We start from the raw sequence: 27,153 nt of genomic DNA, 5'->3' as shown, positions 1-27,153 counted from the left end.
CAATGTAGTTTACAACATTCTCATGTTAATCTTAGTTGATCATTAGTGAAGTAACACAGGTTGGGGTTGCCATCTCAGTGTATAACTTGCCAGATTATGCAGAGATGCGACAGAGTGAGTGAGTTTCCACATAGTGTACATCATCATAGCGATGGAGAGTGGAATTTTTGCCAAATCACAGTTTTCACCTTTGCCTCCCAGCTATAAATTGTTGCTTGTCTCTACAATGCTGTTTCTGCTTTTAGGGGGACTGTATGCAGCATGACTTCCAGTGTACAAAGTAATGTTATATAGTCATGTTATCCCACTCAGTAATTGTAGGTCATTTCTGGTTAAGAATCCATTTCTTGATCTTGCATTTTTGAGCACAACCAGCTGGAAGGGAGGGGAGCTGTTCCCTCCTGAGTAATTTTTTGTGCCAGCCTGTGTATAAACAGCTGGTCCTTTGTGCTTTGTAGCCTTTTCCCCAGAGCCCAACAGCCGCTTGCCGATGACATGTGCGAGGGCAGGGCGTGTGTAACCTTTAGACTCCGTGGATTAAATTTTTCCTTGAGATAAATTCAGTGATACTATATCAGGGATGACTCTGGTGCCTCTGTCTGCAGCCCAGCACACCATCATTGTGCCCAGATGAGCAGCCCAACAACTAATTAAAACCAGTGAAACTGTGAAAAGCATTTTAAAAGAGGTTGTACTGTAATTTAGAACAAGTTATAGTTCATAGGTTTTTGGTCTTTGAAGGGAGGAGTTCTGAGACTGGTGAACTCCTCCCTTCAATGGGGAGGAAATGATGTGTGGAATATTCACTGGGACCTGGTACCTTTGCAGGACAGAGAAGCCCAAACTGAAGATATAAACAAGGATTGATTCCCTTTTCTAATGAAGTGATAAAGAGGGGTCTCTATTTTTTTTCTCTTAAGAATTAGGAGCTTAATCCTTGCACTGTCTTTTGCACTCAGCTTGTTTTTACGCTTTACATAATGAGTGATAAATAAAGTCAAGGTCAGCTATGTCAAATTTTTCCTCTTTGTCATAATATTTACATAATACCCTTATGCAGTAGGTATCTTGGGCCACGTAAAAATTATTCTGAAAGTTTCAAGGCAGTTCAGAAAACAAGGCAATTATTTGAGACCCACTTAGTCCTATAACCTCAAATAGTTTCAGAATTTCAACACTTTTTTTTTCCTATTTCTGGCATGTTTACTGGGTGAATATTGATTTTTGAGGAAAAATTTGCTGTTAAAATTTTCTTAAACATCGCTATTGAAAGGCAGTAAAAGAAAATCCTAGTGATGAGTAACCCAGTAAGTTAATACAATTAGAAGGATACTTGGAATGTTGGATCTTATTTAAAGCGTATCTCTTTCCTTTTGCTGCCACAACCATAGAGATAAAGGCATGAGTTTTACTTAAAAATAGAATTTGTTTCTTATTTGAATTCTTACTTGTTTCTTAAGCAGTTTGTTGCTTATCAGTTCCAAATAGTTTTTGTAAACCATCAAGGCCTGTTTCAGAAGAAACAGATCTGCAGAAAATTCATTTAATACCCTACTCCACACTTTAAGATACTTTTTTTTAGTCAATACAGATAAGCTTAAAAGTTAGTAGGGAGTCATCATTAGAAAGCACAGCAGAGCTAGACAGAGCTGCAGTAATGACTGAAAGCTTATCACAGCATGGTAACAGTGTTATGGGGTATTCCTGATGCAAACTGTGTCTTTCATAGAGTCTTGTTGAGTTGACATAAAATCCAGACCCTATTTTACTGGAATTACTGATGTTTAATTATTGTTTAAGCTGTTCTTCTTTCTGTCTCATTGGGCAATGCTGCTGACCCTTCTCTTCCCATCGCCTTCCTTTTCCTGTTCTTATTTATTCACAAGAGCTGTGCCAGAGGGTATAACTTTTTCCTTGAAAACACAGCTCTCACCACGAAAACCTTTTTGGGTCTGTAGTATTGATTCACTCAGTCCTTCATCATATGCAGTGACTACTAGAGCCATTCCAGTTATTATTATTGACGTCTCTCTTTTCTCCAATCCAGCCCAAAGGCAAAAACTAATCTCCCTGTTTTGTGCTAACTGATATCTTATCCTACATGAAATTATTTTTTTCTCTCTGATGATTTCCACATCAGATTAATACCCTTTCTATTCACCCTCCAGGCTCTGTGCTGCATTTCTCCTTTGGTTTATCACAGTTTTAATTTCCTTTTACTTCTCCTTTAAACCCTCATGCTCTGCCAGCTTCTCCTACTTTATGAAATGCTTCTGTCTTCATCTCAGCTTTACTTATGTGCCATGTTCTTACTTTCTCCTCTTCTCAGAACATTTTCATAGCCAAACAATAGTGCTCTGCTCCCTCAGGTCTCCAGGATTCAATTCTTGCTGCTAGTTTTCTAGTGCTTGCTGTAGTGTGATGTCCTTCTGGTTCGATAGCTGAGTATATTATTACAATTGCATTCAGAATGAAGATGAATGTGTCACAAATATAAATCACTCAAGTGTGATTGTTGGAAAATGTCTCCTTGCCTACACCCCAGTCAGAACACAGCACTGTGAGCTGTCAAAAGGCTGTTTCTAATTTAAACTGTGAGTTGCCCAAGGCAGGGAAAGCTGCTCTATGTGTTCATAAAGTCAGAACCACATTTACTTTTTGTCCTCGATTATTTATAGTACTTTTAAGGAAAAATCATTGTCTCTGTAGCTGAAGGAAAAGTGGTGCTTTTGTGTTTTGAATTGATGTGAGATGAATTGTCTTTGCAGAACCTACTCTTCCCAAACCAGCCTCTGCAGCCCAGCAGCAGATATTCCGTGTCACCGACCGGGGACCTCACCATTACCAACATCCAGAGGTCTGATGCAGGCTACTACATTTGTCAAGCACTGACGGTTGCTGGAAGCATTTTAGCAAAGGCTCAGCTGGAGGTTACTGATGGTGAGCTGTTAGAAATTCCTATTGTTTTTTTCCTGTCAAAAGTACATTAAAAGCAGTGTAAATAAAGGCCTATGAGATCACATAAATCATACAAGTAAATGGATGATTTTCTGTAGGAAATAAAGTGAGAAAAGGTCTCTGTATTTGCCTGTGGAGTAAAAAAGGCTTCAAAGTTTAGTTTGCCTCTCACTTGCTTTCTGGAGGTTTGTTAATAATGGAAAAAAGGGACAAACCAGCTTAGAATAGGTTTGGTGAGAAATGAAACTGCTTGGTTTGCTAGAGCTAAGACAGGACTGGGAAAAAACCCCAAAACATAAAATGGAGAATGAATAGGTTTGTGATTAAAGCAGTGAACTGAGGTGCAAAGAAATATATCCCCATTTCCACCAGTCTTCAGGCCTAGCTTAGACATGTAGGGGATGTGCCCTTAGCTCAATAAAATCAACACAGTTGCTCTGGAGGTGGTGGAGTACCATAGGATTAAACTGCCTATAACATGTAGCCCTTTAGTCCCTCCATGAATAATGCATCAGCCTCAGAGCTGTGTTCCAAGAATTCCTTAGTAGGGGTAGGTGTGAAAAAAATCATGACAATCCATAGGTAGAGAAGAGTTTTTAGGATAGGGAAAGAGTAACGTGGTCTGTCTTGATACTTTTCATTTCAAATTTTTGGGTTTGATATTCATCCCGCCTTGAGGTTTCCCATCTACAAACATGAATCCTTTTCATATGTCAGGAATCCTGTTGATATCCCTCTTCATCTTATTGTGGATAGAAGGCAGTTTGCATCCTTTCATGTTAGCAAAGAAAACAAGAGAATCCCTCTTATACTCAGAGACAGTGGCATTCCCCAGCATCATTATTCCTTATCTTAACTGACACATTAAATATCTCCTGACAGACTTTGATGAATTTTTGCCATTAAAACTGTTGTTATATGCAGAGGTCTACTTTTACTGTTCCCTTAGAGACCTGCCTGCACCATGAAAGTTTGAAAAGATGTCTAATTTTGAATAATCTGCCTTTTCACAAGAGCATATTCATCACAAGTGACAGGTAGAGAGGTTCAAGCTCGTATTATAGAGGTTTGAGCATTAATTTGATGCCTTTTCTTTGTTTTCCAAAAGCTGCCTATATTTTTATGACAAGGGGAAATAATTTCTGCCTTATCCTTGCCTCTCTTCAAGCACATTGCTTTTCTGTAGTTTCTGGAGACTAAACACTTGGTTTTGCTCTGTAGTCTCTTTAAGTCCTTCCTCTCATGGTCTATGACAAAATGATGCATTTTCATTCAATTCAAATTTAAATGTAGATTAAAAGGTCATTTAAAAGGAATGGAAAGGCAGTATTTTTTAATATCTGTCCATAATGCTGCCTGATTCAGGGCCATGACTGTGAGTGGAATAAATAGAGCACAAAAACATTGGCTGGGAGGACATTGAGCTCTTAAATGGTCACACCTGCTGATGCTGCACAGATTTACAGCAACAGGCGCTGAGTGGATCAAATCAGGTTCAAGGATGCTAGTGATGAGAAATTCTTCCTTTTGACAGCCAAGGGCTTTGATCCACCTTTATCTATTTCTTGTGCATGGAAAAAAATAAATCCTAATTGATCTCTTTGGAATTTTCATTAGTTTGTTTAGAAAGCCAAGGGAAAGTGTCCCTGCTGAAAGTCAAGCTCATCTCCAGTTAATTCTGATTAAAGGCAGCATGCATTCCACATAGCTCAAGAGAGCATTAGCTGGTGGCTCTGCTGCCCAAGGAGTGCAGGGCCTGCCTTCCTCAAATGCTTTCCAGACCCCACTGTCAGCATGGTCATTATGAAATAATACAAGATTGCTTTATAGAAATACCATTTCATCCTGGAGTCAAAGGGCGGGTGAGGTCAGAAGAAAAGTGCCAAAACAACATTATGGAGCTGAGATTATGTGAATAAATGTACCATTAGATCACAGATTTTTTTTTAATTGCTTTTAGTTAGGAAGTTAACCATAAATGTCTAAATAATCTGTTTTGGTTGATGCTGAGCAGAAGTTATGGGAGCTAATGACTTTTATCAGCAGGGAAATCTAATTTAATAGCTTTAAGAATATAATAAAAGATAAACACTGTGCGTGCTAGCTATATGCTTAAGCATTAGTGTTCTAGTTTTTGGCTGGTGATTTCAGTTTTACTTCCTAGCCCAGAATTTTTCTGTTTGGTTAATGATTTAATAATAGTGGTGAGCCATCTTTTTCATTTTGAACACATTTTTGTTTGATCCAGAGTAATTTAGATCCAATTGAAGTTCCAATACAGAATGAAAACATGTCATGTGCAGAAAAACAAGTGCTTAATTATACCATATATCGCAGTGTTTCAGTTGTTACATTTTTGCACTTACAAGTCTTTACTGGAAATATTTTTAACTCAAGTGTTCACATGAGAAGAGATTACTAGCTGTGATGAAATGTGCTGAGTTGAGTGATAATTTTGCTGATTATGGACTGTGCTAAGAGCCTTCAGCGTATTTGAAATTCAAATCTTGTATTTTCTTGAAAGACTATCATGTAATTCACTGTCTAACGCACATCTGGAAAAGAAAAATCAATTTAAAAACTGAAGAATCTTGGCAATTCTTTCAAACCCAAGAAATGAATATGCAGCTCACAATCCTACAATGATAGATCATGCAAATAAACCAAGGGCTTCCATCTCTTTCTATGCTCAACATAAAAGGAATAGTTTCCAATTAATATTTGTCAATCATGCACAAATTATTTTGGAGATCTTAATTTTTCCTCAATAAGTATTAAAATTTATTAATAAAAGTTTCACAGTTTACTTGTCTACAAATCTGACCACAGTGATTCTTAACCCTCATCCAAAATATATTACGTGTTTTTAGCAAGTGTGACAGTTTCAAACAGGAGAAATTCAGAACAACTTCACAACTTCCTGTGAAGCTCTTCTGCAAAAGAAAAAGACAGACGAGGGATTGGTTTCTGCTTTTCTACCTTTCAGACAGAACCCTGCCCTATCATGAGTGTTCATTATGTGGATTTCCTTACTTTTGTATGATTTTACCCATCATTTCACCAGGAAAATTTTTTTAAATTTTGATTTTGGAAGTACCGAAGTAAAGACTTCATTTTGTCTTTCTCTTAATTTCCATTGGAATTTGACCACATATCCCCCAAATTTAAATATGGTTTCAGTTGATCAAAACTGCATTTATTGTGAATAAACTGTTAATGAACAAATATAATGTGTCCTTTTCCTATAATTTCTTCAAAAATTAAGATGCATTTTGACACAAAAGGAATCTGTAATTTTTCAGTTACCAGAATATGCAGATGCATGGATATTGGCAAATAGTTTCAAAACCATTTAAAAAGTATAGTAATTTTGAAATCAAATTCTCTTTTACCATGCAAATATGTTTGTGGGCATACAAAATATTTTTGTGGAACAGATGCAGAAGTTGCCAGCTAGGAGAAAACTATGAAAAGAAGCTAATTAAAATGTTTTAAAAGCAACTATCAATCCCCATATCATTTTGTGGCTATTTTTCACTAGCCCTCTGTCCTTCATAATGCTTCTGACATTATTTTAAACTCTAACCTAGTTTTGGATCCTTACTAATGAGGACCTAAGTAGTAGGAATGCGAGCACAGACATGTTTTAGAGAAGATTTACAAGTCATAGTTGTAAAGACAATACAGCCGTTCACAGATCAGTGGAAACTCTAAGTGTTCATTTAACCTTTAGCCTTAGTGTCATGGAAACCTGTAGTGGTCTTTCACCCATAACACCCTTGAAAATGAAGATTCCTTCTGGCCAGGAGGCTTTCAATTACACTATTGATCAGAGCTATTTAAAGGATTATGAGCTCCTCATTTGGGCTGTAAAAAAAATCTAATTACATGCCAAAGAACAATATCTGTAATGCAGTAGGTTTTGAAAATACCTGCATTGCTACACATATGAAAGACATTTAGATGAAGCAAATAACCACAGTGGAATAGCTAGCAACTTAAATAGTTATTCTTCCTTAATGTTTAGCTACCTAGAATACAGGGATTTGCTGGTTTACATTAAATCTAAAGGATAATTTGCACAGCTGAGTTTTAATTTGAATATACTTGTGCTGCAGCTACCCTGGTGGGAGCTGAGATCCATTTTTATTTCACCAAATGGCTGAACTTTGTAGTCATAAGGAACCTTAATTAGATTAAACATTTTCTATCAAGGTGAAAATGCATTATGTTTTTCTTGTTATATAGTGTTTCCTGTCCTATCTCTTAATTTCAGTGGGTGATATTTCAGAATTTCCAAAATAGCTTTCACGTTTTGGTGTTAAGAAATAATCTGCATTGGCTTTCTATTTTCAGTTCAAAATATGTATTGGCTTTCTATTTGCAGTTTCAATTTCAATGAATGTGATGAGCTCACACCCCAAGGTGTGATTTTGACAATATTAATGATTGTGATCTTTGTGAATCTTGTTAACAAAAAAAAATGTAGGTAGTATTTTTGCAATATTAAAATTTCAGAAACAATTATTTTAGGCACAAAATGTGCCACTAACATATCCCTGATATGTCTTATTTAATAAATAACACAATGAAAGCACTTTGGATCTGTTGAAGGTTCCTGAGGTTTGCATCTCAAACAGTTCAAATACAACAGAAGCTATATTGCTTCATAATAAATTGTTTTCACTTCATTGTTACAGTCAGGTGTTGTGTATGGACAACAGTAAACAGATTGTCAGCTAGAATAAATGATTCAAATGCAGTTGACATCAGCAGAGGCAGGCTAACTTGCACCAGTTTAGAAGTCAATCCTGCCTGCTAAAATATTTAATACTAGTCACACAATTGTTCAGTTGTTCAAAATTTAAACCAGCAGCAGTATGGCTGGTAAATGTATAAAAATACATTAAAAGAAAAAAGAATTCTTGGTTCTTTTATATTGATTTTTTCCGTCAGTTCCAGCCTTGTTTATATTCAAGTATTTCACATTCAGTTTGTATAAACACATTCTTTAGAAACAAAGGTCATATTTTGTTGCTTAACAGATGGCTCAGAGAAATATAATTATTTGGGATAGAATGATCTTTGAAGAAAAGTGAGCATGAGCATTTTACCTCATCTTCAAGATATCCCCCTGGTCATGGAATGAGGCTTATGCACAGCCATGCACTCTCTCACTGGTTGCAGGGTTCTTTATTCAGTATTGCAAGCATGCAGATGTAAATTATCAGGGAAAAAAAAACGGGTGTTCATGGCTTTAAAAGGTGAGGAAATGATTTGATAAGTAAGCTGTTAAATGGTGTGATTGAGTTTGAGCTTTTCTCTGCTGGAAAGAACAGTACTGTCATTTAGATCACTCAAATTATGAAAATGTTTTGTATAACTGTTAGATATTTTTGCTGGTGAAAACTTGCAAATGGAGTAGGAATGGGGGATGTAGGTGGTAACCAGGCTAGAATAGCTGTAGTGTTTCACTTTTAACTCAACAGATTTTCTCCTTTAGACAATTAATTGGGTGAGCCATTAAACACATTTTGATGTGACATCAAAGGTGTGTTTTAATTTGTGCTTTCCCAAATTGGAAGAAAAGAGTGATGCATTTCAATTATTCTCTGAATCAAGGTCTTTTTTTTCATCCTATGTTAACCAAATCAGCCTGATGATCTTTGCTAACAGATATTTTTCTGTCTACATGTTATCTTGCAGTGGTGAAATAAAACTCTTACTGAAATGCTTTTCAAATTTGCCAGCTAATTGATAACCTCTATCTATGGCTCCTCCAAAAAGAATGTTTTTAGCCTCTTAGAGGCTGACTTCAAGCAGCTGCTTAAAACTTGTTCCACATGGTGGAATAGGGCTCACAGCAGCAGAGGATGGTTCAAGGTGTGGATGCCAATGCCTGTGCCACTGTTTTAGTCTTGACAGATCGGCCTCCGCCCATCATCCTCCAGGGCCCCGTCAACCAGACGCTGGCAGTGGATGGCACAGCTCTGCTCAAGTGCAAGGCCACCGGCGACCCCCTCCCTGTCATCAGCTGGCTCAAGGAAGGGTTCACCTTCCTGGGCCGGGACCCTCGGACATCCATACAGGACCAGGGCACGCTCCAGATCAAAGCTCTGCGGGTGAGTAATGGCAGCACCACGAGCGTGACAGGTTTTGTGTGGCCAGTTTGGAGCTGTTGGTGTGTGCCTCAGGCAGCTCTGCTGCCTCCCTGTTGTCTTCAAAATTAACCTGTCTTTCCTACTGGGCAGTTCTCACCAAGTCGTTATCCATTCTTTGATGTTGTATAGGAAAGAGAGGGGGAAAGAAGAGCAAAACTAACTTCAGATTTTTCTATGAGAATTCCCTAAAAACTGAATCGGTGTTTATAATCTTGTGTATGTTGCAATAGAACACATGAGTTGGGGGTAGATAGAAATGTGAAAATACAGTCATTCCTTTTCATTGGTCTTACCCTGAAGCCATTGGCCTCTCTGTCAAAACTTAGAGCAGTTCCTTGGCAACACCTGACCGTAATTTTCCAAGTACTTGTGCTAGCACGTGATCTGGAGCTCATCAGGGCTTGACCATGCGCTTTCTCCATCAACAGCTCATCAGTCCTGAGCTGGCTGATTTATTCCAGTGTTATGCTTCCTGGAAATGTTCCACCAGGCTGCAAATGGGAAAAGACAACTAATACTGTAGCATACATGCAGTCGTATGCAGAGGGATTTCTATTAAAAATTAAGTACCTATTGTAATATTTACATTTTTACACATGAGATAATACAGTATTGTGTAATACTTCAAATAGGGTAATGTCATATGTTTTTGATAAATATTGCTTCACTAATCGCTATTTTGGCTTTTAATTTTTCCCCATTCAAATATAAACATGCATTTGTTTGTCTGTATTTGGACAAGCTTGAATATGGAAAAATAGCAAGTTATATGTACTTATTTGTCAAGAACTTGAAGATAATTTCAGAAATTTCATTTAATTTAGTCAGCAGAAATGTCTGCACTAAATTTTCCCATCCAAAACAATGTCAATAAACATAGTACTAATGATCAGAAATAAAGAGCAGTTATGTTTTCTGATTCCATCTCATCAGTGATCACAGATGAATTGTGAACTGCCTTGGAACAAAATAGAATTTATTAAAAAAATTTATGCTAGCTTGTCTTGAGTAAACAATTTGTCGTTCCTGCCTGGTCTGAAGGCAGGTTTAGGCCATGAAGGTTAATGCATTTTTCCTGTAAAGCTGGATTAAAGAGTGTGCTTGAATAGCCAAGATTCCCCAGTAGTGTTAGAAAGCAGCAATTAAAGGTGGAAGCTTAGTGATTTCAAACAAACTTTCAGGCACTGGTGATGGGCTTCTGTGGAGTGTCCACGAGGCAGAAGCTCTTGGGATACCTGTCTGCATGCTGCTATGCAAACAGTGAAATTGGCTCTGAATCGTGCCAGAGCATTAATCTCACTGTTAAAGGCTGTGTCTGTAAACTAAAGGAAAATAAAATTACTTGCAAGAGGAGAAGAAAACAGTATTAGTAGTGAGTGTAGTTCTGAAAGACATGAGGCTTCTATTGATCCTTAACTGGCTCATTCACTAGTAACCAATTTTCCTTAAAGGCTCAGAAAGGCATTTTTTAGAAACTCCTCTATAGCAGTAATGTGCACTCTTTGTTTGACTCAGGTTTAAGAACAAAAACTACACAGAAACATAGACACATTTTTTCTCTTGTGCCTTGCAAATTTTAATTAAACAGGGGTTTAAATGAGAAATGCTTAACTTTTCTCTCAGGTCTCCCTAAACAAGGACTTCCTAAAGAAAACAAGGGCCATTAAAATGTCCAAGTATGTTTACATCCCCAAGTTCAAAATAAATTAATAATTTCCACTCACATGTCCTCAGCCTTCTGGCTGAGGGTAGATTTAGATTAGGTATCAGGAAGAAATCTTCCCTTTGAGGATGGTGAGGTGCTGGAACAGGTTTCCCAGTGAATTTGTGGATTCCCCATCCCTGTCCAAGGCCAGGTTGGATGGGACTTTGAGAATCCGGGTTTAGTTGGATGGAACTTTGAGCAGCCATGGCAGGGAAGAGGTGGAATGAGAGGATCCTTGAGGTCCCTTCCAACACAAACCATTCTCTGATCCTTTTCTGCTGTTTCTGTTACAGCACAATCAAATGATTCATGAGCCTGCAACAGTGACGTGGGCCACAGTCATAACATGAACATAGAGATTTTTCTGATCAGCCAATCTCTCAGTTGCCCTGAGGAAGACAACTATAAACTCACATATGTCATTCATTCAGTACCCCTTCGACAGATCAGCACTGATGGAAAACTCCCTCCTGCTGTAGAAATGTGCCACACCAGGATTAGACACCTTCATTAACTAAGAAACAAAACTATTTTATTGAATAGTAAAGATTTTTCTATTCACCTGCCCTGTTTGTTTATTCCATAGCACAAAAAAGTATAAATAATTGAATCACCAACACACTAAATCTGTGTCTAATCCATCTACAACCTGGAAGTTAGATAATTTGCCATAGCTTGCAAAAAGGAGTGTACTTCCAGCTTGCTTTGTATGTTGTTTGCCTTCTGCAAGTTACTCTGTTGTGTACACCACATACCTCATTGAGTGCACCATCTGTCACAGTAGCACACAAATGAAGTTGAGAAACCATAGCCTTGAGAAATATTCCCCATTATCACGTAATGAAGAACTATATATTTAATAAAATCTCAGAGGAAGCAAAATAAAACACTGCTTCAGAATGCTATAAGGCTCTCTCTTCTGGAAAACCTCTTCTTTCAAGGGTCATTCTCATTTCAGTGGCAGCACTGCTGTATTTTGAGTCTTTGAGCCATTGTCAGAGGGGTTTTCATTATTGCTTGTATTTTACACAAATAACCATCTCCTGAAATGTAAGTTATGCTCATTCAGAAAATTGAGCTGGCATTAATGAGTTGCTTCCTCGCCTAAGAATGGTACACTGCATTCTCAGTGTATCTGAAGAACAATAGCAACAAAACTTGTGCATGACAAAGCTAAAAATCAATTATATATCTACAAGTAATCTAAAGAGCATCTTACTTTTTTGTCTTGACATTCTCTTTGAAGAGTGACGTATGAGGACATATGCTACAGTGCCAATCTGCATTCAACAGAAAACTCATTACAATTCCTTAAAGCCAAATTAAGCTTCTTGAATGCAGTTCTCTTTCCATCAAGTCATGTGATGGTGAATAAAATTCTTCTTAATCACTAGAGTCAGCACTCTCCCTTTTTTGCTTCTACCTCCATATTACCATGCTTTATGTATCATGGAAGAAGAGCTCCTCCATATATTTTGTGTTTTGTAAACTTACCATTTTCCATCCATCCCTGTAGTCTTCACTTGTTCCTGACTCAGAAATCTTTATTTTAAAAAAATTAAACAGGAAACAGGAAAACCCTTGGCAAATTTGCTAGTAAAACAGTTTATACAGTGATGAGATTAATATTGGCAACCTAATCCAAAGCAGTGTCCCCAAATAAATCTAAAATATTTGAACTGACAAGGGAATCACAATAATTTTATACAAATGCAATTTTTTTTTGCCACCAAAGGGCCTTGCACCCTGAAAAAAAATCCCATGTGAGATGGAAGAAAGGTAAGCATGGTGTAGGATCTAATTTAATGCTGCTGTTTGAAAATTGCTTAGAGGACTTTCTGTGTAGAGAGAGCCACTGTTAAGAGAGAACTGTTAAGTTTTAGCAGCATTTGTATGTAGGGTATATAGAAATTACTTATCTGTCATAAGAGTCTAAGGTGATGTAACATCCTTTCTGGCACTGGAAATTGGACCTATAGGTCTTCCTGGGATAATAAATGCTGTGATTTTACCCTCTAAGAGGTTAATAGTTTAATATATTATAACTATTAAGAGTTAATAGTTATAATATATTTATATATATTGTGTATATATATAAATATATAAATATATATATATATATATATGTTACCTGATTTCACCTGCATTTTTGTAGCCAATGCAAAGACTGACACTGTCAGTGCTCCATTATGGAGCATTTACAGTACTGGTACCATTAACAATATGAAAATTAGAATTAGTAAAGTATTAGAAGCAAGTAATCTTATTATAGTTCTCTGAATGAAAGCCACCATTAAATGATTGCTTGAAAATGTCTGGTGCCTTCTAGTCTGGTGCAAAATGTAGGCTAAGTCCTTCTTAGCAGGGAGCATTTAGAAAAAGAAAATAAGAGTAAACTCAGCTTATTCTAAAAGGTTGTTAAAGCTGCCCTTATGCCCTTTTCATGTCCAGCTCTCTGATACTGGGACTTACACTTGCGTTGCTACAAGTTCCAGTGGGGAGACGTCCTGGAGTGCTGTGCTGGAGGTGACAGGTAAGAGATGGCCAGGGATGTGCTCCACTTGGCACAGCAGGAAAGTGTAGGCCATATGACAGCAGTCTGAGTCAAATGATTCTAGAACTTCTGGGTTTGACATGGAGAAATTTTGGATGAGAAGGTTGTGTTCTTTCTCACACATCTTGCATTTCATTGCTATTTTCTTGTAATGCCTGTTTACATCACATCATATTTGTGTACAGTGACTGCAGTATGCTTTAATTCTTCTAACAGGAGCATTAATAAAACATGGATTTATCCAGTAATGGGCTTGGGCAAAAAAAATCCAGAGTGCTCTCTGTGAGTACTGCAGTTGATTTGAATACAGGAAATTCTCAGCAACCAAGTTTTGGTACTTTATGTACATTTCAGCAAGCTGGGTTTTTGTTATTCTTTTCTTTTCTTTCTTTTCTTTTCTTTTCTTTTCTTTTCTTTTCTTTTCTTTTCTTTTCTTTTCTTTTCTTTTCTTTCTTTTCTTTTCTTTTCTTTCTTTTCTTTCTTTTCTTTTCTTTTCTTTTCTTTTCTTTTCTTTTCTTTTCTTTATATATATATATATTTATATATAAACTTTTGAGATTTGCATTTTTTTTCTTTCTTATGTACTTAAAGAATGACAGCCCTTCATCCAAAAACATGTGGTAATAATGCAGTTGTTGACTTAGTTCTTTATAGATTAAGAACATCCGTTATGCTGATTTTGCAGATGTTTGCCATGTTTTTCATTTTAATCTTCTGCTTTGATCAAATTATATAACCAAGGATAAAAAGTAATCATTTTGTATTTGCCCTTCACAGAATCTGGTGGAGCAACAGTCAGTAAAAATTATGATATAAATGACCTCCCTGGGCCACCATCCAAACCTCAGGTCACTGATGTTACTAAGAACAGTGTCACCCTGTCCTGGCAGCCAGGGACCCCTGGAAGCCTACCAGCTAGTGCATATATCATTGAGGCTTTTAGGTATGTGAATTATACCACTTTTAAGCTCCTTTCTTTCTAATTTTGCTTAAACCCTGGTACCAGGGTTTTGTGGTGTTCTTTTGGACTCTACACATATTATTAGAAGCTCATTAACCGACTCAACTCCATAGAAGGCATTGATTCATATTCTTTACATTGATTATTTTGTAATTTATCACTTTTTTCTAAGTGATTAATTGGAGGACATCTAACTATTTCTTCAGGTCAATAAGAATATAACAGAACAATGCAATAAATATTTGTCACTTTTCCTTTAACATTGATGATCGGTGAGACTCTCCTCTGGGAATGCTTGGCTATCATAGTACAGCCAATATGGAAATAAATGGGTAATCCTGAAGCCTCTCTGCAAACTTTAATTCCTGGTCTTGTTAAAGCAGTCAGTATTAAGGGGTCAAAGTGCTTTAAATTTCTATTTTTTGGTAGATGAAAACTTATAACTTTAAATTTCTGTTTAAAGTTATAAGTTTCTATTTAAAGTTATAAGTTTCTATAACTTAAACTTTAAATTTCTATTTTTTTAGATAGATGAAAACTTATAACTGAAAAGACCAGTATTGATAATTTAGGCTTTTATCCTGCAGCCTGAGGCTTTAAAGAATCCAGGTGCTCCCCTGCACACAGCAGCAATTTCTGTGTGGTACAAAAGAACTCCTGGGCTCCAATTCAGCAAGTTTGTTTGAGCACAGGCCATACTCTAACACGTATCTCTAGAACACATTTCAGCTTAAAAATCTGCACCTTCTTAAATGTGTTCCTTAATCCAGATACTTCAAAAACAACAAATACTTCAGTTCACCTCTAAGTTAAAATTCATGCAAGAATTTTTCATATGCATGCAAATTTTAGCTCAAATGTTATGTATGTAAAGAACATTACAGTATTTGCAGTATGTTGGTTTGGTTCCAGAACTTACTCTTTATGCATTGTATGAATGAAGCGATTCAAGGAACATAAACCTTGTAGCTTTCCATTCCTTTCTCCTTCTAATATATTCAAAGATTTTTTATCAATACTATGCAACAAAGCATAGTAAAATAAAATTTTCTCTTTTAACCTTTCTGATGTTTCACCCTAGATAAGCTTTAATGGCATCCCATCAATAACTTTTTAAAAAGCCAGACATTTTCATTAAAAGTTGTTTTAACAATCACAATTGAAATCTTTTCATATGGTGGATTGTAATCAAATTATAATAATGTTGAATTGAAAATGTAATGGCAGAAAAATATTCATATAATTTCCTCCATTTCAAAGAATGTTTTCAATTTTTTTTTAACTTTGAGAGTGAAATAGTTTGCTTAGCAGTGTAGAAAATTATTCTTTCAAGACAACTTTCCTTTCTAAGCCATTTGTTCAAGAGTAGCCGGTTTATCATTCAGATTTATTTTACAGCTTTCTACCTTTTCCTTTTGCAGGTATTGTAGAGAAATAGCAAAAACTTTTACTTTTATTGCAAAGAGAAGTACTTTTGACAGCTGCATTATGATTTCTAACCCATCTCAATGAGCTAACTGAAAAAATATTTTTAATTTCACCCTGCTTTTACTACCTTTTTCTGCACTTAGAGTCAATCCAGGGTTACAACACAGTTCCTTTAACATCTTTATTTTTCTCTAGTGTTAGTTTCTAATTTTCCACACTGTTGTTGTTGCAGTCAGTCTGTGAGCAACAGCTGGCAGACGGTGGCCAACCACGTGAAGAGCACGCTGTACACTGTGCGCGGCCTGCGCCCCAACACCATCTACCTGTTCATGGTCAGAGCCATCAACCCCCAGGGCCTGAGCGACCCCAGCCCCATGTCAGACCCCGTCCGAACCCAAGGTAAGGGGCACTTCCGAGTTCGTGTGCTTGAGCTGAAATGGAGAGAAGGAGCTGTGGGTTCACCAGTAGGTCAGTCTGGCCGTTTGGCTTCAGCACACTCACTGAAGGAATCGTGATTGGAGCTTCACCAGTAAAGGTGAGAGTAGTCCAGTGTTTGCTGCATCAGTCTGGGGCTTAGGAGAGAAAGGTTACATCTTAACCCTTTGTACAGTGTAGGCCTTTTGGTTTGCAGGTCACTAAGACTCCATTTGCCCTGGTTACTATTGAAAGCAATGTGAGTTACCCAAGCTTTTCTGAAAAGCGCTCTGAATACTCTCCTGTCCTTAGTATCTTTCCTCTCCATGTCCTTTCTTCCTCTCCATTAGTAGGGATATACTATGATAACAAGTGTTTATAACAGGCAAGACACTGTGTTTAGAATTATGTTTAGTCAGAAGAAATGTACAACACATGTTGATTAATCTGAGCCAACGTTTAGTCAGAGAATTCATGTAAATAAAGGCATCTGCACGTTAAGAATATATGGAAGGTATTCTGAGAAAGGTATGGGCCTTCTATTTACATACCTATATTTCTGAATTCTTTGTATTAGTCCATTGCATAAACCAAGAGAGAAGGCTGAAGTGAAACTGCTGGTTTGTAGGGAGGTGATAGGATTGGTCTCTGTGATCCTCCATGCTGCAGCATGGATTTTTTTTTGGTCTTGACAAGACATTGCTTGAATACTTAATTCGAGAGTGTAGTTCTGTGCTAAACATGTCATAATATAAAGCTTCATAATTCTTTAGAATCATAATTTTTTGAATCCAAAGTAATAGCTACTGTCACAGTTAATTTGAAATGAAATATTTTGTCTCTGTTTATTGTTATTCTGTCTCTAAAGAGCTGAAGGTGCCCATGGAGAGCACATCCTGAGACAGTCTCCAGCATATGTGCTGTAAGTTGTTTGGGTCCTTTGCTGGATGGAAAGAGACAAACAAGAGTAGGGTGATATTTCTTTATCACATAACCATCCAGCCTCCCTTAGTCCAGCCTAGTCCTGAATAAATCCATCCTGGATAGTTATACTCTCAAAATAGTAATTATGGCTGGAAAAGTAAAAACAGAGCTGCCTTCTCAAAAGCTGGAGGAGTGAGTTGTGCAGGGATTTCATGGAGTCACTATCCATGGAGTATCACAAATTTCCTTCTTTCTTATTTTCCCATTATTATAGGGTGAGTCATGCTTTTTATTGCAACAGCCTTTTAGTCTGCATAACTTATCACCTAGCTAAAAAAAAACCAACAACTTTGTTTGGCATTTGAGTGTCAAGTATAGACTTTTTATCTGACATACTGACAAGCAATTTGATTTCAGTAAAAACATGTCTTTTAATTAGCTACAGCATGTGTTGCAGCTTCCATTTCCAGAAGCTGTTTAGCAGTCAAGCATACTGAGACATGTACAGGATTTATGGCTTCTTTGCAAGCCTGCAGTTTAATAGAATTAAATCATAAAATCAATTGAAAATTAACATAATGTTTTGATGTGATTTCTAATTATGCCTGAATTCAATTCAAGCTCACAGAAGAAGCTGACATACAGTGGAAAGCCTATTCACAGTGGCCATGGAGAAATAACAAAGCAGCTATAGCAGTGCTATAAAATAATAATTTGCAACAGGTGTCTGTGGTAGCTTTCATAGCTGAACATTTAATGTCCTGGTATTCAGTACAGCAAATACAAGTAATAGGATTTAATGTAAATTTTCACCAGTGAACTGCAAGTAAACGATCAGGTACTTTCAAAAGGCTTTTCTTATATGACTTATGTGAAATCAGGACAGAGAAATCAGTAACTACTCTAATGAAGGAGTTGATTTTTTGTTGGATTATTAAGAGATGAAATCATAAACTAAAAAAACTCTTCCCAAAAGCTATATATATTCCTATCCCTGAAATCAAAATTATAATTTATAATAGTATGTTATGTGTTCACTGAAATCTGAGAAAAGAGGTGTTGGAGAAAATATCTAACAAATTTAATTGTGATAAGGATGTAGCGTCTTTCACCAGTTTTGCTTGAGTCATGATTCTATTATTCCAATATTTAATTGTAGCCTTAGAGACAGATAAACTGCTTTTCCACCAGGAGCCTCCTAGGCATGAGAAAATGACATTACACTGGGAGTATCACACATGTTTTCAAGTGTACATACCAGAAAACTGAATTCCACATGCACACCTTGGCATTCACTTCTTACTCTTATTAGTCCATGTTATTCTGCTACTTCTGGACATATGTGCCATGAAAATGATGAAATGCTGTTCATACAAAATACTTGTGGAAATGTCTTTTCCTCTGAGGGAATACACAGGTACCTTGTTAGCTGTATACCACAGCATAACTTAACCTAAAATGTAGCCATGGATAACTGAAGGTTTATTGTAGCAACAATCATAGCTTTTTGTGGATAGACCAGACTGAGATGCAGTTTTATTTTATAATATCTCTGATTCTTGGCTGCTTCAAATAAACATAATTTGATAGACAACACCTTCACTGACACTCATATTTGGATTATATTCCCTTTGGAGATCCGTGGAACCATTTTAATTTGGATATCAATAGAAGCTTGTGGCAATATTGTTTATTGGTGGCTCAGAGCCCATAACAATCCAGAATTAGGAGTGTGAATTATTGATCATCAAAAACTACTTACTTTCAGGACCTGGAGATCCATGATTACAGTTGTTAAATTTAAAGGTTTTATTTTTAAGGCAAGTTTTATTTCTTTTAAATAGGATTTAGATGATAAAAAGAAATAATGTGATGTCTATTCCCATATCTAAGTCCATCAGAAAGGGAAAAAACTCTTACATATGTATGTTTTTCACAAGGACATGATGTTGATCCAAAAAAAGAGGAACTGTGACTGTAACTTTATTGAATCCTAAGGGAAGACCAAGCAGGATTCAGAGATGCCTAGACAGGCATGACCATAATTTAGCAGTCCTTTTTTGAATATCTCTATAATCTTTTGACTAGAAGAAACAATTCCCCCACACACTTTGAAGGGCACATTATCTTGAAGAGAAAATTTTTGTGGTCGATTTTTTTTCCTGGCCTTTTACTAGATGGGAATCAGTTTGGCTTCCTAAATTAAATCTTTTTTTTTTTTTTTTTTCATGTTTGCACTAGATTTCATTAGCTATGTCTATTAAGGGAAAATTTGCTTTGCAGAGGAAAATGCTATTTTTAGTATTTGATTTCTTGTGTGCATGGCATGTGGGGAGAGGAAGCTTAGTGAAAGTTTGGAAACATATAATGACTTAATGTTATGTGTGCTCTAGCAAAATAAAAAAAGCACTGTTCATTTTCTTCAATTATACTAACCAATTTGGTTCCAGACATCTGTGCAGCATTATTATTGTCTGAGTACTTTGGAACTAGTGAATTGCATCTCTCTCATCATTTACCCGAGCTGAGAAAACTTTGCCATCTAGTCAGAATACTCCTTTAATCATATTTATATTTCATGATTTCCTAAGTGGCTGGAGGTGGATGGTTTGTTTGTATTATTTGATATTTGTCTACGTTTCAACCTTAGTGCTGTATTTTTTTAAAAACAGAGGATTTTCAAGTCAGGTCATTAGGTTACTCGGTAAATTTTATTGATGCCAAATATAGCTCTTCTCATTAATGTGATGTTTTCATATGTGTGCCTGGCAGATATCAGCCCCCCAGCACAAGGTGTGGATCACAGGCAAGTCCAGAAAGAGCTGGGAGATGTCATTGTACGGCTGCACAATCCTGTTGTGCTGACACCCACGACAGTGCAAGTCACCTGGACGGTAAAGCTTCTGCTGTTCTTACCTTCACAGTACTTTCAGTCTGCCTGTTTTGCCTATTTGTCCCTCCAGTGTTTTACCACCCAGAAAAGATCCAGTCTTGACCCCAACGTGAGTGCTCTGACAATCTAACATACAGCAGTGTGCGTGTACATACGTATGTGAGAGTATATAGATATATATGTGTGTGTGTATGTGTGTGTATAAATATGGCAATGAAATAGTCATTTTCTCTTTCATGTCAGGCAGGTTCAGTGTCTTCAGTCTTCTCCTTGAAAAAAGTTAGCTGTCTGACTAGAAAAAGATTATAAAAATGAGTATGTTTGAAGGATGATTGATCTGTGGATTCATTACGCTGCATGTCAGGAAATAATCAAAGTTAAATATCAACAATAATTGCTGTGTGAAAAAGTACTGTCTGCTTCAAGTCATAGTGACCTCTGACAATACCCTATTATTTAGTGACCTGAAAATCAAAATTATCTTTCCTACAGAGCACTTGAAGTCAGAAGCACGTGGTGCTAGTGCCTGACACACTGTCTATCATCTGGTTTGCCAGCACAAGCCTTACCCACAATGAGTGAATATCCTTTCATTAGAGAAGACCAGAGTCTTTTGGGCAGTGCTTAACAACATTTCTATTTGAGGGGTCAAACTACTGGGTAGAATTTCTAATATAGTGTTTGGCTTTCAAATTGCTCTGTTTCCCTTCCTGAGGCTTGATGGTAAGGATTTGTAAGAGTAGGAGAGCATTCCTAGGGCACTGCACACCAGAAAAAAAGTGCTTTGTTGTTGGGGTATCTGCCCAGAGAAAGAAGAGCCAAGAGCTGAAGAGTGAGAGAAAACTGCCCTGCACAACATCAAAACAGTTGTATTCATCCTATATTTTATGGGATGAATTCTGCTAAGGGGGCATTGACAATGCTCAGGGTTTTTCTTCTACATGTCATATTGCTGAGAGCTTAATGTGTGCAGGGGATTACACAGGAGGAGATAAGAAGTGTGGTGATAGATTGTGTATTATAAGGATTACTGTTGTTTTTGCACAACACAGCCATTATTATGGGGGCTTATGCACCATCCCTGTTCTGACAGATTTCAGTGGTCAGGGTGCAGATTAGAATAAATAGAGAAACCCACAATTTTTTCTTATGTGGAAGATTATTTAGAGTATGTGTCTCTGCATTTTGCCATCAAGGATATCAACACACAGCTTGGCTTTCTTAAAATGCTGCATGTTTCAGCTCCAGTTCCTCCAGAATAGGCTGACTAACCTTTGTGGCAAACCCTTTTGCCCAAGCAGATGGATCAGGAGTGGAAAACTTGGATGTTAGCAGAGAGTAATTGTAAAGCTAATCACATCCATGTGGTACTCCTTCAAGCCCTTTTTTGGGTGTGGCATCTATCAGAAATACAGATTCATAGGCTGGGCCTTGCTTTATCATATACTGCAAAAGGAAGCTCCAATATAAACAGAATTCAGTTTTATACCATGTAACCAATGTCATTATATTTTTAATTTTGTATACATGTGTATGTGTGTGTGTGTGTGTGTTTATGTATATATATATGTATGTGTGTGATATATATTCCTCTAAATGAATTTCCTGGTGCCCCTACTGAACAATGAGTGAAGAGATGGTGAGGTAAAGACAAATTGTTGGAAATGCTGTGGATACCAGCTTATTGGGAAGATCCCTCAAAGCAGTGACCCTGTGCCACCTGACAAGCACAGAGACCTCTGTAGAGGCATTTTGGAATTGCCCAGGGGAAGAAAGACACAAAGAAAGATCTCTGAAGCAGCTAATTAGAAACTACCCAGCAACCAGAACAAAAACAATTAATTAACCATAGTCTCTAGGAAAAAAAACCCACTCTATCCAGAGAATAAAGTCCACACTATTAACATAAAATGGATAGATAGTGTAGCTATCATACAAAAGGACAGAAGTGCCATGAGAATCATAAGACTCTTTGTGTGGGTTTTATGCAGTTCAGAGGGTGAATGCCAAGGAATGTCCTTGGTTACTGACTTTCTGGCATCCTGACTCACAGCAAATTAACACCACTTTCTTCTCTCCTTTATGAGATTGTTTTGGTTTCGCTTTTTCTATTTTTTTTCTCTTTTTTTGGGTTCAAATTTGAATTTAAATTTTCAGGAATAGTTCCCTGTGGCTGTGTTGCAATTTTAAAATATGCACATACATATACACGCATATTTTGAAAAGAAAGTCAGGCTTACAATGTCAGTGTTAAAAAATAAGAAGAGGAATGTCAAAAGTTAAATTTTCATTGCCACTTAAATTTATTCCTCTTGTGTATAGATATTAAAATATAGCTGTAATTATCTGGTCACATAGAGGATCTCTTCTTCATGGAGCTATTAAACATTTCTTTTTATCTTCTTTATTCTCTGTGTGGTGCCAGGTCTTATTAAATTCATACCATTGAAACCTTGCATTGAATAAAAATTACTATTTTGTCTCACATGCTTGCTTATCTGTCATGCTCTCAACCGTAACATTTGTGTGCTTCACAAATAATACTGAATTTAACATCACAATGATAAAAATGTGTCATTATCCTAACTTTACACAGAGAGGTGAGGTGCAGAGATAGTTTTTGCTGATGAGACTTGTGGAGGCAGATATGCCCACTGTTATCAAATGGCTAATTTTAAGCCTTGAACATGATTTATTTTTACTTTTATTAAAACATTTCACACTGCAAGAGCATATTCTGTACTCCAAAAGCTTTTTTAGCTGACCTCAACTATAGGTCAGCACTTCTAGCCTCAGTGGGCATTAAACTTCAAAGTTTCATTAGTGACCAAATATGAAATGTTCCCTGGCATTATAAAGAAGCCCTGTGGCACAAGCAGGAATAAAAAATCAGTTCTTCAACATAGTAAAAGAATTGTTGCTTTGAAATCCTTACTGCCTTTTTAGAGGCTAGCAGGAAGAAGGATAGTTTATTTTCCTCTGTTTTTTTAAATTTGATGTAGATTTTAAATGAATGTACTTCACTGGAAGCTTCAGGAGTCAAGTCCAAATTATCATCCCCATTTGCTTGTTCCTGTAGGATACTAAATGCTAGTGCAGTTGGAATTTCCAGAGGCTCCTGTGAGTCTGTGCCAGGGAGCTAGGGAGCTCAGCACAGCATGCAAGCTACTCTGCCCAGCTGGAGAATTGCTGTGGGTTTTGCTGTGGGAGCGCAGGATTTCTTAGGATATTTTGGGATAGGAATTTGCATGCTACAGAGTATATTGCAAAATGTATTTAGGATGCAGATTAGCAGGTTTGCTTGAAAGGAGTTTATATCTGCAGCAAAAGCTGCATTGTGAGTTTCTTGCCATTGTTTTAACAACCTAATAGCCATTGAACCTGTCTGGTGTTCAGCTGTGGCACGTGCAGAAAAAATTACCTTCCTGCTCTGCAGAAATGGTTTTGTGGATGCCTCCTGCACCATGGACTCTTAAAGGGGGTGAGAAGAGGTCCAATTCTGCTTGTAGATCACATTAGGTCAGTGCTGAGCACCACCTACCCAGGATCTGCCCTCTCCTGCCTTTCAAGGCAGCATCTGCATGTTCTGCCATGTCCTTTGGGGGCAAGTGTGTCTTTATATCAGCAGCTGCAGCAGATCTTTTGAGCTGATATCACACCCTAGAAATATTCTCTGCTCCCAGTATTCAACACAGAGAATTCCTGCAATTGCTGAAATAATGCTGAGTAATTTGTGTAAGGAAGTGGCAGCCATTTACATTCTTTATCCTTTCATCAAGCCAGAGTGCATGTTTCTGCAGCTCTGCCTACGTGTGAGCGTGTGCCAAACTTGGAGTTACATAGCTGAATTAATGTCTTTAATCACATAAGGATATTTTTAGTAGTCTGCTCGTGGCATGACACATCATTACCACAGAATTGGAGAAAATTGTGAAGTCACTGCCACTTTATATTATATATGACCATGTAACTGTGGATAGACATGCACATATGTATGCACACGTGAGTGTATGTATATGTGAAATACACCTGTCCTACCTCTCACAAATATTTCTGGTTAATCCACGTAATTATCCAAGAGTAATTTTTTATTAATTTGGAAACCAAACAAAATTTAAAAATCCACCTTTCTCAGTAAGTAAAGTGCCCCTCTGAGTAGTTTCCCAACATTTTGACCCTACAGAAGGCCCTGTTCATACAGACTAGCTTTAGTTGGGTATGACAGATAGCATTGTATCCTCACCTTGGTACTGAACGTGACTGGATGTTTATAGAAAACATTAAAAATGTATTATGTTTTCTTTTGTCAGTATCCTCCCAGACTCTGGACGATGAAATCACTGTCAATAATCTGCTATTTGGGCAGATCACTCTGCCCTGCTGTAATCAAGTTACTAATTGAAAGCTCTGTGAGATTCAAGCAAGCCTCAAATCAAGCTAGTTTATAGCACCCATAAATGTGACAGCCTTGTGGTACTAATGCATTCTGCTTTCATATTTCTTCTATTGTTTAGTCTTTTAATTTAAGATCTTAGAGGTCTGGGAGGAAAAGATGTGTATGGATGATTTTTCTGGAAGTAGAAACAAAAGTATGAGAGACTGAAAATTGTTATTCTTTAGATATTACCTAGGAGTCCAGCTCTTCTCAGTAAGTTGGGGGTGGGTTTCTGTTTGTGCCTTGCTGTACAAAATGCTTTCCACACTGTGTTGTACACAGTGCTACTGTTCAGTCAGGTCAGTTCTGAATTTTCAGTTTTCTCCACTAGGCAGCAGTCAGTAGAGCTTAAAAATAGAGCAAAGACAACATGGAAAGTTCTAACAAAGTTATGCCATCTTTCAGTGTAGCTTCTAACTAAGAAGTTAAGCAAGACTCAAACTCAGTGTTTGATTATTAAACCTTATAACCTTATATTGTAATTTAGGTTAAAAATCTCTATTGCAAAGTGGATAAAAGCATTATTTTTGCTGAATTTTGTAGTAAATGTGAGGGTCATAAAGTCTTTATATCCATAAAACATTTAGTTAATCAAAGTCAAACATGGATAAAAACAGTTTACTCTGATTTACAGACTCCCTTCATCTGGAAACAGCTGCTTAATGTTCTTCTTAAAAACACAGCTTGATTCTTTTGGTATTAACAAGCTATTATTGTGAGTTATATCCCTCTTTCAGTGCATAAATTCACTTAAAGTGAATGCAGAGAAGTTTATAAAATGCAAGCTTAATGTTGTTGTAACATATGTTGCAAGGTTTTTAACAGTGACAGTTTTGATGAAGGACATTTCTGCCTTGCTTTCATAAATAAAGCTTTCTTCTTGCTTGCCTTGCTTTTTAATGTCTAAGAATCTGTGTCCCCTCTGAATGCCTCAATAAAGTGTAACAAGATTATAGGAGGAGCACAATAGAGCACGGTTTGTGTTTTCAGCCTTAAATTCATTTATTCTTAAGAGAACTCAAACAAATGTTTCTCTAATTCTGGAATATCTTCGAGCAGGCAAATTGACAAGAACAGAAGAAATATCCTACTTGTTGAGTCTAAGTTATAACACAGAATTACCAAGCAGCCTGCTCTATAGTTTTGCTATTTGTGCTGCACTTTCTTTGCTCCTTATTTGGCAGCTACAGAAGCAGTTTGGTTTGGTTTACTTTTAGAAACCAAATTGGTTTGGGTTTTTTGGTGTTTTTTCCCAGGAAAACTTTGTGCAATAATCATAATGCCTTGATTTTTGGGTTTTTTTTTTTTTTGGAAGATAAATAGATGCATGCAACCTTTCTAAGATAAAACACTTTGGAAGCTTTTCTTCAAATAAAAATCCTGTTTATAGGATAAAATTTTTAAACTTCCATGGTCCAATCTTGAATTCTGCTTGCCTAGCAACAAACAAAATATAAACCAAAAGCAACATTCCATTTCCATCTGATGGCCTGAGAGCATCAGTACCCCAGGAGGCAAAGGGGCTGCTCAGGCTGTGGACACAAGAAACAGCACATGTCTTTGGAAGTTGTTTTCTCTGCATCTGTCTTATGTTTATTTTAATTTGCTGTGCATTTCATGAGCTGTGAGCCAAGTAATGGACTAATTGTAAGCATGTAGGGTATCTTCAAAGACTTGTCCTTTTCTGAAAGAATTTGTTTTTCTTTTCTTCTCCTATTTCAGCACATCAGTAGCCAAGATGTGCTTAGTAAGTTTACATGCAGCAAGCCTTATGCCAAAGTTTTCTTTTCATGATTTATTGCAGGAGTGGGGGCCTTGTTTTATGATTTAAGGTGGAATTTGTCATGATATATAGAGCTGGAGAAAGCAAAGCAGAAAGAAATATTCTATAACCAGTAATGTGAGAAAAAAACTCTTTGTAGACAATTAATCAACTTACAAGAAGGTAGTTGGATTAATAAATTCAGCATCGTAACTGTGAGTTTTCTCTTTTTGATGAAGGCAGAATCATTCTTGGCAACCGTTTATTTTCTTTTTACACAGTTTGTCTGTGTTTGGTTGGTTTGTTGGGGGTTTTTGTTTGCTTGTTTGTTTGATTTGGTATGTTTATTTATTGTCATCTCCAGGTGGACCGGCAGTCCCAGTTTATCCAGGGCTACCGCGTGCTGTACCGCCAGACCTCGGGCCTGCCTGCCCCGGCCACGTGGCAGAACCTGGAGGTGAAAGTGCCCACCGAGCGCAGCGCCGTGCTCGTCAACCTCAAAAAGGGGGTCACCTATGAGATCAAGGTTCGCCCTTATTTCAATGAGTTCCAAGGGATGGACAGTGAATCCAAGTCTGCTCGTACCACGGAGGAAGGTTGGTAAAAGGGGCACAAAAGCAATGAGCTCTCATAGCTGGCACTGGGGGTTATTCTGTGCATACATGTGGTCATTGTTACACACTGAGGTGATGTTAAAATTTGATCTAATATTCAGCTTTTTGCTGTAAATATCCCCTGAGAAAGCACTGTGCTGGTCTTAAATCCTTCTAGCTGATACATCCTTCTAAGGCGCAGGTGGCTTTTGGTCTTCCAAAAAGTGTTCACTGCAGCCCTTCTTTTGTAAGCTCTGCTGTTGCAATAAAAGTCTTTGGTCTGCACTTTGAAAATAAAATAAATGCAAGCTCTCACAGATGAGTGTTTGATACTAAGCACATCCTTCTGAATGGGTAATAATGTA

General features: G+C 37.1%; 1 protein-coding gene across 4 annotated transcripts in view; it reads left to right on the top strand.

Annotated features, from left to right (window-relative positions):
* ROBO2 (roundabout guidance receptor 2) overlaps positions 1 to 27,153 on the top strand; it is a 434,212-nt gene that overhangs the window by 332,072 nt on the left and 74,987 nt on the right. For all 4 annotated transcript variants that reach the window (XM_050975048.1, XM_050975035.1, XM_030234187.2 and 1 more), the window contains exons 9-15: positions 2,769 to 2,940; positions 8,875 to 9,080; positions 13,276 to 13,357; positions 14,156 to 14,321; positions 16,000 to 16,166; positions 19,878 to 19,999; positions 26,560 to 26,791. In XM_050975048.1, coding sequence (XP_050831005.1) covers positions 2,769 to 2,940; positions 8,875 to 9,080; positions 13,276 to 13,357; positions 14,156 to 14,321; positions 16,000 to 16,166; positions 19,878 to 19,999; positions 26,560 to 26,791 — 1,147 coding nt within the window. The remainder of the gene's footprint in view (positions 1 to 2,768; positions 2,941 to 8,874; positions 9,081 to 13,275; positions 13,358 to 14,155; positions 14,322 to 15,999; positions 16,167 to 19,877; positions 20,000 to 26,559; positions 26,792 to 27,153) is intronic.

The sequence above is a fragment of the Serinus canaria genome, chromosome 1, assembly GCF_022539315.1.
Source record: "Serinus canaria isolate serCan28SL12 chromosome 1, serCan2020, whole genome shotgun sequence".
Classification (NCBI taxonomy): Eukaryota; Metazoa; Chordata; class Aves; order Passeriformes; family Fringillidae; genus Serinus; species Serinus canaria.
Note: the sequence above shows the minus strand (reverse complement) of the source record. Positions and strands in the feature narration are given on the sequence as shown.